The sequence below is a fragment of the Oncorhynchus gorbuscha genome, linkage group LG18 (genome assembly GCF_021184085.1).
Source record: "Oncorhynchus gorbuscha isolate QuinsamMale2020 ecotype Even-year linkage group LG18, OgorEven_v1.0, whole genome shotgun sequence".
Lineage (NCBI taxonomy): Eukaryota > Metazoa > Chordata > Actinopteri > Salmoniformes > Salmonidae > Oncorhynchus > Oncorhynchus gorbuscha.
The window spans coordinates 19,642,635-19,656,974 of NC_060190.1; the positions used below are offsets into that span (position 1 = coordinate 19,642,635).

At 41.9% G+C, this 14,340-nt stretch overlaps 1 protein-coding gene across 2 annotated transcripts in view; it reads right to left on the reverse strand.

Moving 5' to 3' along the window:
- LOC124003714 overlaps positions 1–14,340 on the reverse strand; it is a 36,893-nt gene that overhangs the window by 3,654 nt on the left and 18,899 nt on the right. For both annotated transcript variants that reach the window (XM_046312258.1, XM_046312257.1), the window contains 9 exons: positions 13,317–13,466; positions 12,884–13,093; positions 12,474–12,599; positions 11,877–12,029; positions 6,314–6,531; positions 5,903–6,086; positions 5,554–5,712; positions 4,861–5,193; positions 1,513–3,192 (listed from right to left, as the gene is read on the reverse strand). In XM_046312258.1, the coding sequence (XP_046168214.1) occupies positions 1,537–3,192; positions 4,861–5,193; positions 5,554–5,712; positions 5,903–6,086; positions 6,314–6,531; positions 11,877–12,029; positions 12,474–12,599; positions 12,884–13,093; positions 13,317–13,466 (3,189 nt within the window). In that variant the 3' untranslated portion in view covers positions 1,513–1,536. The remainder of the gene's footprint in view (positions 1–1,512; positions 3,193–4,860; positions 5,194–5,553; positions 5,713–5,902; positions 6,087–6,313; positions 6,532–11,876; positions 12,030–12,473; positions 12,600–12,883; positions 13,094–13,316; positions 13,467–14,340) is intronic.

The window sequence follows — 14,340 nt, forward strand, 5'->3', positions numbered from 1 at the left end:
TGTCAGCTGGTCCTTTTGTGGCAGGGCTGAAATGCAGTGGAAATGTTTTGGGGGGGGGGATTCAGTTCATTTGCATGGCAAAGAGGGACTTTGCAATTAATCTGATCACTCTTCATAACATTCTGGATTATATGCAAATTGCCATCAAACAAACTGAGGCAGCAGACTTTATGAAAATTAATATTTGTGTCATTCTCAATGTTTGGCAACGACTGTATGTATATTACACAGAGGCATTTTGTGTGTGTATGTGTGTGTTTAAAGTGCAGATACACTACCATTCAAAAGTTTTTGATCAATTAGAAATGTCCTTTTTTTTTAAAGATAAACTCATTTTTGGTCATTAAAATAACATCAAATTGATCAGAAATACAGTGTAGACATTGTTAATGTTGTAAATGACTGTTGTAGCTGGGAACAGCTGATTCTTTTATGAAATATCCACATAGGCGTATAGAGGCCCATTATCAGCAACCATCACTCCTGTGTTCCAATGGCACGTTGTGTTATCTAATCTAAGTTTATCATTTAAAAAGGCTAATTGATCATTAGAAAACCCCTTTGTTCTGATTAAAGAAGCAATAAAATAATAACCGCAAAACACCAGTCTCAACGTTAACAGTGAAGAGGCGACTCCGAGATGCTTTCCTTCTAGGCAGAGTTCCTCTGTCCAGTGTCTGTGTTCTGTTACACATTTGAATATTTTCTCTTTATTGGCCAGTCTGAGATATGGCTTTTTCTTTGCAACCCTGCCTAGAAGTCCAGCATCCCGGAGTTGGCTCTTCACTGTTGACGTTGAGAGTGGTGTTTTGCGGGTACTATTTAATGAAGCTTCCAGTTGAGGACTTGTGAGGCGTCTGTTTCTCAAACTAGATACACTAATGTACTTGTCCTCCTTCTCAGTTGTGCACCAGGGCCTCCCACTCCTCTTTCTACTCTGGTTAGAGCCAGTTTGCGCTGTTCTGTAAAGGGAGTAGTACACAGCGTTGTACAAGATCTTCAGTTTCTTGGCAATTTCTTGCATGGAATAGCCTTTATTTCTCAGAACAAGAATAGACTGACGAGTTTCAGAAGAAAGTTATTTGTTTCTGGCCATTTTGAGCCTAATCGAATCCACAAATGCTGATGCTCCAGATACTCAACTAGTCTAAAGAAGGCTAGTTTTATTGCTTCTTTAATCAGAAAAACAGTTTTCAGCTGTGCTAACATAATTGCAAAGGGGTTTTCTAATAATTACCTTTTCAAATTATAAACTTGGATTAGCTAACACAATATGCCATTGGAACACAGTTGCTGATAATGGGCCTCTGTACTCCTACGTAGATATTCCATTTAAAAAATCAGCTGGTTCCAGCAACAATAGTAATTTACAACATGAACAATGTCTACACTGTATTTCTGATAAATTTGATGTTATTTTAATGGACAAAAAATGTGCTTTTCTTTCAAAAACAAGGACATTTCTAATTGACCCCAAACTATAAGATAGGTACTTTTGTTGATCTTACGTACCTCAGATTTTTGGACCACAGTAATTCAAGGTGCTCTTTCCCGGGCTGTGCAATTCCAAATATCCTCCAGCTCCTCTTCCTCCTCCTCAAACTGCCAATGATCAGGATGAATATGATCTGGTTCTCTTTTGGGTGAAGTTTCTTTTTCCAATACCATCATAGGTGCGGGACTGTCGGAGCATACGCAACAGTTGTCCTCAGAGCACACAATGACTCGTCCAGACCTGCGCACACCCATCCATGTGGAGTCTTCAGACACAGCAGACAAGCCCTTGATCTCTACAACTCGAAGGTCACTTTGGAAAGCGAATTGCCTCTTTGCCGAAGGGAAGTATATGTGGTTATTGAGGTCTTGAATCTTAGTGTGAACACTTAAACAGTTGTGGTTCTGTGATGGTTCAGTGCGGGCGTGGTCATGCATCATCGAGCTGCTGCAGTTTGGTTCAGTGCATTGCTTGTTAGAGTCCAAAATAGCTACTGGAATGGAAATCTCGACCTTATCCTCATGGTGGATGCCAACAGTGCTGGAGAAATTGTTCTCATGTCCAGCAGCAAGGGCAGGACTCCTTGTGGCGCTTCTTAGGTCGTGATAGACGTTGTCTTTCTCAGGTAGAGAGAGACACTGAACCAAAAGAGAAACAGACTCTGAGCTGACCTTCTGCGAGTCCTGCCTAGCTGCTTCGCAGCTCTTTTCTTCTTTTGGACTGAGGGCAAAAGTATGTCCAATCACTTTGTGAGTCTGACTGAGTGTATTTGAGTCTTCCAATTTGTATAGATTCAAAGGTGAACCATTTTGAACAGCATAGTCCCCTGTTTCACATATACTTTCCTCCCCTGGACTGAGGGTGAAATTCTGCCCAATCACTTTCTGAGTTAGACTGAGTGTATTTGAGCCTGACGGTCTATAGTCCCCATCAGCTTCAAGATGCCTTTCCTTCTCTGGACTGTGGGCAAAAGTCTGTCCAATTACTTTGGACGATACGTGAGTCTGACCGAGTGTGTTTGAGCCTGATGGTCTGTACAGATTCATAGGTGGACTGGCATGGTCCCCATTGGCTTCAAAAGGCACTTTCTCAGTTGTGAGGTCTTTTGCACTTATCTGTGAGATTTTCCCCCAATCCTTGGGCAGGTCAAAACTCAACATCGACCCAAGATGGATAATGCCATAGTGGCTCTTGTCTTGCCTAATGGTCATCTCACTGGGCCCATGCAAGAAATGCCCCTGGATGGTAGGAATGCTTGACGTGCCTGAAGAGTTGCCATCCATGACACTCACCACAGAATTATTTTTGATATACAGTTGGAGTTCTGTATTACCTGGACTCCCTTGTGTCGCATGACATTCCTTCTTATCCTCCAGTGGCCAGGTGTAAGCCCTGTGTTTGACATTGGTGGGCGCGATAGTAACCCCCTCTGGCTTGGGCATTGCGACAATTCCAGTCACAGTGTGTCTGTGTGTAATTTTCTTCCTCCTCTTCATCGGTCCCTTCAGGTTTAAGGTAGAGGTGGAACTGGTTCTGGGTAAGGTGGGGAGCAAGACAGTCCTGACTTGGGGAATGAAGGTAGCGTTGATTGAGCTTGTGGAAAAGGTGGTTGACACGTGGCTCGTGTCAGTAACATGAGACGATGCCACGTCTTCAAAAACAGGACTTCCATCTGTGACTTGCAGATAGGTGCTCACCTGAAAAAGATTAAGATAATTAGATGTATTAAAATACAAAACTCTGCAAAAGGTGACTTTCATGTTCCTTGAAATGAAATGCTTATGCAACCATGATCAAAGACATCTTAGATTCATTTACGGAGAACCAATTTCTGATACTCGTGCACACTTTATGAAATATGTAGTTGATTCTGTATAAAAAAATACTGTACGTTATTTTAAGACATCACTCCAGCTGCACACCTTCAAAATTGGATCTTACATTCCGCAAACCTAATGAAAATCACATGGAGATGAGGTGGTCTCATACCCAGCTGCAGTGTCAATGGCTTGACCATGACTAATCCACTGAGTGTGAGCCAAGTTGATTAACTACCACTTCTGGAATGGGGGACAGAAATCTTACACCACATTCCTTGACTAATAGCTGCTCTAAGCCATTAGGATCAGCTCTCACTATCCCAGCCCCAATCTAAAACTTTTAAAGATAAACACAATAGAAATGTGCCTGAACGTCCTGAGGTTCTACAAGATGTTTTGTATTATTAGCTGTGCGGATAGGTATGTCTGCCTTGAAATACACTGCATGGCAGAGTATAAAAGTATGTGGACACCTGCTCGTCAAACATCTCATTCAAGATCATGGGCATTAATATGGAGTTGGTCCCCACCTTTGCTGCTATAACAGCCTCCACTCTTCTCGGAAGGCTTTCCACTAGATATTGGAACATTGCTGCTGGGACCATTCAGCCACAAGAGCTTTAGTGAGGTTGGGCACTGATGTTGGGCGATTAGGCCTGGCTCGCAGTCGTCATTTCAATTCATCCTAAAGGTGTTCAGTGTGGTTGAGTTCAGGGCTATGAGCAGGCCAGTCAAGTTTCTCCACATCGATCTCGACAAACCATTTCTGTATGGACCTCGTTTTGTGCCCGGGGGCATTGTCATGCTTAAACTGGAAAGTGCCTTCCCCAAACTGTTGCCACAAAGTTGGAAGCACACAATCGTCTAGAATGTAATTGTATGCTGTAGTGTTAAGATGTCCCTTCACTGTAACTAAGGGGCCTAGGCCGAACCATGAAAAACAGCCCAGACCATTATTCCTCCACTACCAAACTTTAAAATTGGCACTATGCATTAGGGCAGGTAGCATCCGCGAAACCCAGATTTGTTTGGCAGAGTGCCACATGGTGAAGTGTGATTGTGTGTGGCTGCTCGACCATGGAAGCCAATTTCATGAAGCTCCCGACAAACAGTTCTTGTGCTGACATAGCTTCCAGAGGCAGTTTGGAACTCGGTAGTCAATGTTGTAACCAAGGCGAGAAGATTTTTCTAGTGCTTACGCACTCGGTGGTCCAGTTCTGTGAGCTTGTGGGGCCTACCACTTCATGGCTGAGCCGTTGTTGCGCCTAGATGGTTCCACTTACAGTTGACCAGGGCAGCTCTAGCAGGGCAGAAATTTGAAAACTGACTTGTTTGGAAGGTGGCATCCTATGATGGTGCCACACTGAAAGCCATTGAGCTCTTCAGTACGAGCCATTCTACTGCCAATGTTTGTCTACGGAGATTGCATCAACAGCAACAGAATTCAAATCTGACTGTTGTCCAAAACTTTGCATCCTCCCTTTTTAATTTGGTTGATGTTGTCTTGTGGTATGTAGATATGAATATGTGGTGATCTGTACTCACCCTATGCACAGGTTCCACTGCCTGCTTTGGCTCCACTGGCCCCTGTTGCAGACCGCCCCCTGGTGGCTGTTGGTCAAAACTGAGGATGAGGTTAATGCTGCTGCCCAGTGGGGTGACAGTAGCACAGGGCTCTTCAAGGATAATGCTGGGTGAGTTGACTACCACAGCCAAGGGGACGTGTCGTGTTACGTTTACTGGCTTGGCAAAGTTTTCTGCATGGTGACCTATCCCTGGTTGGGATTTTTGTGGTCCTTCAAACTGGCTCGCCACCATCAGCCTGTGCTTTGTGGACAGGCTTTCAGAGGACTTGTGTTCTGCCAGAGAGGATAGATTCTGCAAAGAAAACCAAAGATTTTGTTCAATAACTCCTATTTCAAGTATTTAAAAATATATATTTTTAGGTTTTGTGCAATATGCCTTGATCCTTAGGAGCAAGATTTGGGCAGGTAGAATATAATCAGAAAGCATTTGGTATTCTATACACATTATTACGGTAGCTTCACAACAGCGATGTAGTTCAGTGCTTTAAATGTGTCTAATTTCAATAGAACAATGTTATTGTTCTGGAATCATTTGTTATAACGAATAAATATCATATTGGTGTGAAAGCAGGGATATCCTTTTAAAAAATTTATCATTTATCATTATTATAATTGTTATACCTTTTAATAGGGGGAAGCAGGGATATCCTACCTGGGGTTGACCTTGTGAAAATCTGGTTGCGTCTGCTTGAGGGGCATCACTTCTTCTTGAATCGCTTGGCCTCTCCCGACCCAGCTGGTCTTTCTGTGCCCTCCAGTATACCAGGATCCATCCCAGAATGCTTTGCAGTTCCTCAGTCCTCTCCTTTATCTGTATAAAACAGTTGCCAGATATTTTCTGTCTCTTCCAATGGTTGGGTCATTGGGGTTTGTGCAACTAGACTAGTTCCATTTTTTTTTAACAAGTGAAAGTACAAATCATTGAGTTAATCACAGTCTTTTCAAAGGCTGTGGTCCACAGGGCAAAATATGTTTGTGACCCCTGTCGTAAAAGAACTCACAATATCTGCCAAGTGATGTCGCTCCTTGATAATCTTCTGCCCAGCAGCAGCGAGCTTGTCAAACTCGTCAAACTTCTGCTCTATCCTCAGATCCAGTTCAGATTGAACACTCGATTCTGCCAATCTCCACTGCTGGGCTGAAGCCTCTGAGAAAATGCAAGTCTGTGTGTCCTCTGTCCATGAGCTGTAGGGGAGACATCAGAGAGAGAGAGAGAAAGAAAGAGAGAGAGAGAGGAGGAGCTCAGTAAGAACATTGTGGTTATTACAATAAACATAATAAGCATATTCATGAGCACTAAACATATACACGTGCATTATTCAGGACAAAACAGGCACAACATTTCAGTTGTATCAAGAACCAATTGTACCAAGAACAATATTTGACATCATACTGTATGTGTAATTGCTCACATCATGGCCAGGTAGGCCCTAAGAAAGTCTTGCAGTTGCTGAAATTGTTGGAGGTTGCATTGGTTTTCTGCCATGCTCAAGCCCAACTCCTCCCAAGCTTGCTGGGTCACATGGATGTCCTCCCCCAAAGCCCCTGGCATTTCAGGTAGGAGGACCTGTAGTCGCAAAGCCAGTCCCTCCATCTCTTCCACCTCCTCTTTTATGACCTGATAGTCCCTCTGAAAGAAGATCATACTGAATGTTTTATGTGGAACAATTACACTTTTGCAGGTGACTTGAATATTCTTGCATCAGAGTTTAAGCCTGACAGAGGCTCAAAACCAATCAAATTTAGCGAGTCTTGAAATAATAACGTCTGTCATAATATTATGCTAGATAATGGACATAGGGTTGCATTCTGCTATGAAAACAAACTATATTTTTTTCAGGTCTCATTCATAGAGGGCTACCAAGGCTAGTATGATTGAACTCATGTACCATGACTGCATAGCCAAGCATACACTATTGACAGGTATCTGCTGGATAGTTTGAGAGAACTATCCCTTTATTAATGATGTTCAGAATTTTAACACAAGTGTAAAGTCTATGAATCTGAGATGAGATCTGACAATTCAAAGAAAACAAGTTGAATACAATGCAATAGAGAGTTAAAGCAAACTGAAGCATTCACTATCTCTGAAGACAGTGGACTATACAGTGCATTCAGAAAGTATTCAGACCCCTTGACTTTTTCCACATTTTGTTATGTTAGACTTATTCTAAAATGGATGAAATTGTTTTTTCCCCCTCATCAGTCTACACACAGTACCCAAAGTAAAAACATGTTTTTATGATTACAGCCTCGAGTCTTCTTGGGTACGATGCCTCAAGCTATAGTTTGTTAACAAGACATTTGTTTAGTGGTTGAAAAATGAGTTTTAATGACTCCAGCCTAAGTGTATGTAAACTCCCGACTTCAACTGTGTGTGTGTGTGTGTGTGTGTGTGTGTGTGTGTGTGTGTGTGTGTGTGTGTGTGTGTGTGTGTGTGTGTGTGTGTGTGTGTGTGTGTGTGTGTGTGTGTGTGTGTGTGTGTGTGTGTGTGTGTGTGTGTGTGTGTGTGTGTGTGTGTGTGTTTTACCTTGAAAGACATGTATGCTATAGAGCTGGCAGGATTAATAAACATTGTAAGACTCCAACCATCTGCCTCCTGTGACTGCATCGCCTTGTGCCTTGATACATTTGTGTGTGTGTGTGTGTGTGCAAGAGAGAGAGAGCGATAGAGAGAGAGCCATAGAGAAGCAACATGAGCTTGTAGCACTACGCCTAAACCCTGCTAAAACAAGGGGAAGCGCTGGCTGTTAAAACGTCTGTTCGGTAGCATGTTTACACTGGCTCAGATGGCAGGGAAAATGGTGGGAGATGTCCCATTAAAATGTAACACATGAATATGCTGTGCAGCGTTACACATTTCTTGAGCCATTCCCTCAATCCCTCTCATCGCCAACGGTCTCACACATAAACACAACACACATACAGACATACTCAAACACACACATATACATACACCAGTGGAAGCTGGTGGGAGGAGCTAAAGGAGGACAGGCTCATTGTAATATCATTTATACCATTCCAGTCATTACAATGAGCCAGTCCTACTATATATCTTCCCACCAGCCCCCACTGACAAACATGCAGACACACATACTCACGTACACACGCGCACACATGCACGCAGATTGATGTCAAAATTGGACGTCGTGAGGACGTCGAGAAATGCCTTCAAAACTGGCCACACACACACACACACACACACACACACACACACACACACACACACACACACACACACACACACACACACACACACACACACACACACACACACACACACACACACACACACACACACACACACACACACACACACACACACACACACACACACACACACACACACATACAGTACAGTACCAGTCAAAGGTTTGGACTCACCAACTCATTCAAGGGTTGTTCTTTATTTACACTATTTTCTAGATTGTAGAATAATAGTGAAGACATCAAAACTATGAATAACACATATGGAATCATGTAGTAACCAAAAAAGTGTTAAACAAATCAAAATATATTTTATATTTGAGATTCTTCAAAGTAGCCACCCTTTGCATTGATGACAGCTTTGCACACTCTTGGCATTTTCTAAACCAGCTTCACCTGTAATTATTTTCCAATATTATGGCAAAGATGAAGGTCAGACCAAATTTTATGACTAATTTATGCAGAAATCCAGATAATTCCAAAGGGTTCACATACTTTTTCTTACCACTGTATATGTGTAGAAAAGAGGACATTCCCTCTATCAAAGTGACGACACCCAAGAACCTGTGAGTCAGGTAGAAGTTGACTGAACAGTTTTTATTTGGATGTGGTCCTCTGTAGCTCAGTTGGTAGAGCATGGTGCTTGCAACGCCAGGATAGTGAGTTTGATTCCCGGCATCTGTCATCTGATACAGTACCAGTCAAAAGTTCGGACACACCTACTCATTCAAGGGTTTTTCTTTATTTATATATTTTTTTACATTGTAAAATAATAGTGAAGACAAACTATGAAATAACACATATGAAATCATGTAGTAACCAAAAAAGTGTTAAACAAATCCAAATATATATATAATTTAAATAGCCATCCTTTGCCTTGATGACAGCTTTGCACACCCTTGCCATTCTCTCAACCAGCTTCACTTGGAATGATTTTCCAACAGTCTTGGAGCTCCTACATATGCTGAGAACTTGTTGGCTGCTTTTCCTTCACTCTATGGTCCAACTCATCCCAAACCATCTCAATTAGGTTTAGGTTGGGTGATTGTGGAGGCCAGGTCATCGGATGCAGCACTCGATCACTCTCCTTGGTCAAATAGCCCTTACACAGCCTGGGAGTGGGTTGGGTCATTATCCTGTTGAAAAACAAATGATAGTCCCACTAAGCCCAAACCAGATGGGATGGTGTATCATTGAAGAATGCTGTGGTAGCAATGCTGGTTAAGTGTTCCTTGAATTCTAAATAAATCAGACAGTGTCACCAGCAAAGCACCATCACACCACCTCCTCCATGCTTCACGGTGGGAACTACACATGTGGAGATCATCTGTTCACCTACTCTGCGTCTCACAAAGACAAGGCGGTTGGAACCAAAAATCTCAAATTTGGACTCATCAGACCAAACGACAGATTTCCACCAGTCCATTGCTTGAGTTTCTTGGCCCAAGCAAGTCTCTTCTTATTATTGATTTCCTTTAGTATTGTTTTTTTTCCACGCAGTCTCCTCTGGACAGTTGATGTTGATGTGTCTTAATTGTGAATCATTTATTTGGGCTGCACTTTCTGAGGCTGGTAAAGCTAATGAACGTCCTGTGCAGCAGAAGGAACTCTGGGTCTTCCTTTCCTGTGGCAGTCCTCATGAGAGCCAGGTTCATCATAGTGTTTGGTTTTGCGTATTTCGTATTGACGGACCTTCATGTCTTAAAGTAATGGACTGTCGTTTCTCTTTGCTTATTTGAGCTGTTCATCATAGTCACAACAATAGACACCCACAGTGTGCTTAAACTAATAACACACAAATGATTGTATTTTCCTTATCTATATTGAATACATCATTTAAACATTCACAGTGTAGGTTGGAGAAAGTATGTGAACCCTTCGGCTAATGACTTTCCCAAAAGCTAATTGGAGTCAGCTAACCTGGAGTCCAATCAATGAGACGAGATTGGAGATATTGGTTAGAGCTGCCTTGCCCTGTAAAAAACACTCACAACACTTTAGTTTGCTATTCACAAGAAGTACTGCATGATGTGAAACATGCCTCGAACAAAAGAGATCTCAAAAGACCTAAGATTAAGAATGGTTGACTTGTATAAAGCCGGAAACGGTTACAAAGGTATCTCTAAAAGCCTTGATGTTCATCAGTCCACAGTAAGACAAATTGTCTATAAGTGGAGGAAGTTCAGCCCTGTTGCTACTCTCCCTAGGAGTGGTCGTCCTGCAAAGATGACTGCAAGAGCACCGTGCAGAATGCTCAATGAGTTTAAGAAGAATCCTACAGTGTCAGCTAAAGACTTACAGAAACCTTTGGGAAATGGTAACATCTCTGTTGACAAGTCTATACTTAAAACACTAAATAAGAATGGTGTTCATGGGAGGACACCATGGAAGAAGCCATTGCTGTCCAAAAAAAACATTGCTGCACTGTGTTCGTAAAAGAAGTTCGTAAAAGTTTGTAAAAGAGCACCTGGATGTTCTACGGCGCTTCTTGCTAAATATTATGTGGACAGAATAAACTAAAGTTCAATTGTTTGGAAGGAACACACAACACTATGTGTGGAGAAAAAAAGGCACAGCACACCAACATCAAAACCTTATTCCAACTGTAAAGTATGGTGGAGGGAGCGTCATGGTTTGGGGCTACTTTGCTGCCTCAGGACCTGGACATCTTGCAATCTTGAAAAATTAATTCCCAAGTTTATCAAGACATTTTGCTAGAGATGCAAGGTTATCTGTCTGCCAATGGAAGCTAAACATTAGTTTGGTGATGCAACAGGATAACGATCCAAAACACCAAAGTAAATCAACAACAGGATGGCTTCAATAGAAGAAAATATGCCTTCTGGAGTGGCCCAGTCAGAGTCCTGACTTCAACCCAATTTCAAATGCTGTGGCCTGACCTCGAGAGCTGTTCACACCAGATATCCTAAGAATATTCCTGACCTGAAACAGTTGTGTAAAGATGAATAGTCCAAAATTCCTTCTGACCGTTGTGCATGTCTGTTCCGCAACTACAGAAAACATTTGGTTGAGTTTATTGCTGTCAAAGGAGGGTCAACCAGTTATTAAATCCAAGGGTTCACATACTTTTACCACCCTACACTACGAATGTTTACACGGTGTGTTCAATAAAGACATGAAAACCCATTGTATGTTGGTATAAGCAGACTGTCTATTGTTGTGACTTAGATGAAGATCAGATCAAATTTTAGGACATTTTCAAAAATCCAGGTTCACACTTCTTGCCATTGTGTGTGTGTGTATAGACAACTGTTCAAAACCTTGGGGTCACTTAGAAATGTCCTTGTTTTTGAAAGAAAAGCAATTTTGGGGGGGCAGCTTCGTTAAACAGCAAAACACCAGTCTCAATGTCAACAGTGAAGAGGCGACTCAGGGATGCTGGCCTTCTTTTTGAATGCTTCTTTAATCAGAACAACAGTTTTCAGCTGTGCTAACATAATTGCAAGGGGTTTCTAATGATCAATTAGCCTTTTAAAATGATAAACTTGGATTAGCTAACACAACATGCCATTGAAACACAGGACTGTTGTTTGCTGATAATGGGCCTCTGTACACCTATGTAGATTTTCAATGAAAAATCAGCCATTTCCAGCTACAATAGTTATTTACAACATTAACAATGTCTACACTGTATTTCCTATCAATTTGATGTTATTTTAATGGACAAAATTGCTTTTCTTTCAAAAACAAGGACATTTCTACGTGTCCTCAAACTTTTGGTTGTGTATATACATATATTGTATATACCTCTAGCTCATCCTGTTGCTCCTGCAGTCCCGCGAGTTCAGAACTACAGGGCTCACATCTGACGGCCATGTCTGTCTCAGTGTCCAGAATGTCCATGCTGAACTCTGCACACCTGGACAAGAGCTGGTTGATGCGCAGCGTCAGTGTTGAGTGCTAGTAGAAGAGAGGAGAGGAAAGGAGAGAAGAGAGGGTGCATCACAGATTTTGTTTTATCTAATAGGTCAAAAATAACTTTGCTTGTAGAATTTCGCAAACTGAACAATAGTAACAGAAACAGCCTGATTTTACGAGCATTGATTGGTTACACTACTTCAACCAGTCAATGCTAGTAAAATCAGGCTATGTTTCTGTTGCTATTGTTCAGTTTGCAAAACTCTATAAGCACAGGGTGCTAATTTGTGCCCGTTTTCTGTTCAAAGCAACAGATAACAATAATATGTGCCATTTAGCAGACACTTTTCTCCAAACGGACTTACAGTCAAGCGTGCATATTTTACTTACGGGTGGTCCTGGGAATCAAACGCACTATCCACTAACCATGCTCTACCAACTACAAAGGACCAAATCCAAATAGAAAACTGTTCAATCAACTCCTACCTGTCTCATAAGTTCTTGGGTGTCTTGACTTTGATAGAGGGAATGTCCTCTTTTCTCCACTGCTTCACCAAGGTCCTCCATAGGGTAGTCCATGCACCCTTGGTCATCCATTTGTCCAGGAAGGGTCTGCCATGATAGTCAAATAAATTACTCAGTATTTTGATAGATTGTGGTTGTATTAATCTAATAAGTTATCTGGTCATAGAAATGGAGTGTGGTTAGCTTTGCCTGCAAGGCCAGTGACCATGTCTTGTTGAGGTCTAATGGGAGTTTTAGTGGGAGTGTCTGTATCTAGAAAAAAACACACCCCCACCTTCCTTTTACGGAGGTTTGAGAAAACAGAGTTGCAAAAAGGACATGAATAAAGCGGTATTGGAAAGCCGCGTAAACGGATAAAGTTGAAACCTTACCTGTCGCTCTACCTCACAATGATCAAAGTTTTCATCCTGGTCAAGACACCTCAGCAGCTCTGTCAGCATTCCTCTGTCGTTTTCCTCCAATGTCTCAGAGAGATCCTTGACATCTGAGACGCTCCAGAATTCTGCGTTTTCCGTGGTTGCACTGTATTCTGAAAGGCATCCCTCGAGCCGATCCTTGTCTGTCTCATGATTGTCATCCCTCTACAAAGGATAGCATGGATTTGTCTTCAATGCTGCATAAATTGCCCTCTGGGGACCAAAGAGCGTCTCAGAATAGGAGTACTGATCTAGGGTCAGGTCCCCCTATCCATATAATCATACTAATTATTATCTAAAATACATAACTGATCCTACATCAACACTCATACTTTAAGACACTGTGAATACAAGCCCAGAACAGTATGTAGACACAAATAATCAATACCTCAAACTTGAGCCTCTCAGAGCTGTTTGAATAAATCATGCTTCTATGAAGTCTTCTCCTCAGAACTTCCCATAGCGTTTCCACTTGGCCAAGGAGGTCTTCCATCTTCACACAATCTTGGTGCTGGCCTTGGGTTGACTCTGGCTTTTCCTGTCCCAAAGCAATGAACATTCATGTTTGCTCTAGTCTAGTATGTCATTTTGTAGGATAATATAAAATATTTTCCATTTTAACAGTCACATTTATACATTTCTGAATTGTAAATTATATTAACGAATTGGATAATCCTGATAGTGAAAGTGGTGTCCTTGATTTATCAGATCAATTTAAACCCTTTGCCAGAATTAATGACCCCGACTCTGATAGACCCTGCAAATCTCATCGTACATATACTGAACAAAAAGATAAAGGCAACATGCAACAATTTCAAAGGTTTTACCAAGTTACAGTTCATATAAGGAAGTCATTCAATTGAAATGAATTAATTAGGTGGATATTGGCGGGAACTGGAACACACTGTCATATTCCCAAACATTCAATGAATGACATGTCTGGTGAGTATGCAGGCCATGGAAGAACTGGAACATTTTCAGCTTCCAATAATTGTGTACAGATCCTTGCGTCATAGGGCTGTGCATTTTAACGCTGAAACACGAGGTTACGGCGTCGGATGAATGGCACGACAATGGGTCTCAGGATCTCGTCATGGCATTCAAATTGCCATCGGTAAAATGCAATTTTGTTTGTTGTCCGTAGCTTATTGCTTTGGCTGAGCGATTTGCTGATGTCAACAGCATAACCACATAACCCCACCGACACCATGGGGCACTCTGTTCACAACGTTGACATCAGCAAACCACTCACCCACACAAACGCCATACACGCTATTTGCCATCTGCCCAGTACAGTTGAAACCAGGATTCATCCATGAAGAACACACTTCTCCAGTGTGCCAGTGGCCATCTAAGGTGAGCATTTGCCCACTGAAGTCGGTTACGACACCGAGCTGCAGTCAGGTTAAGAC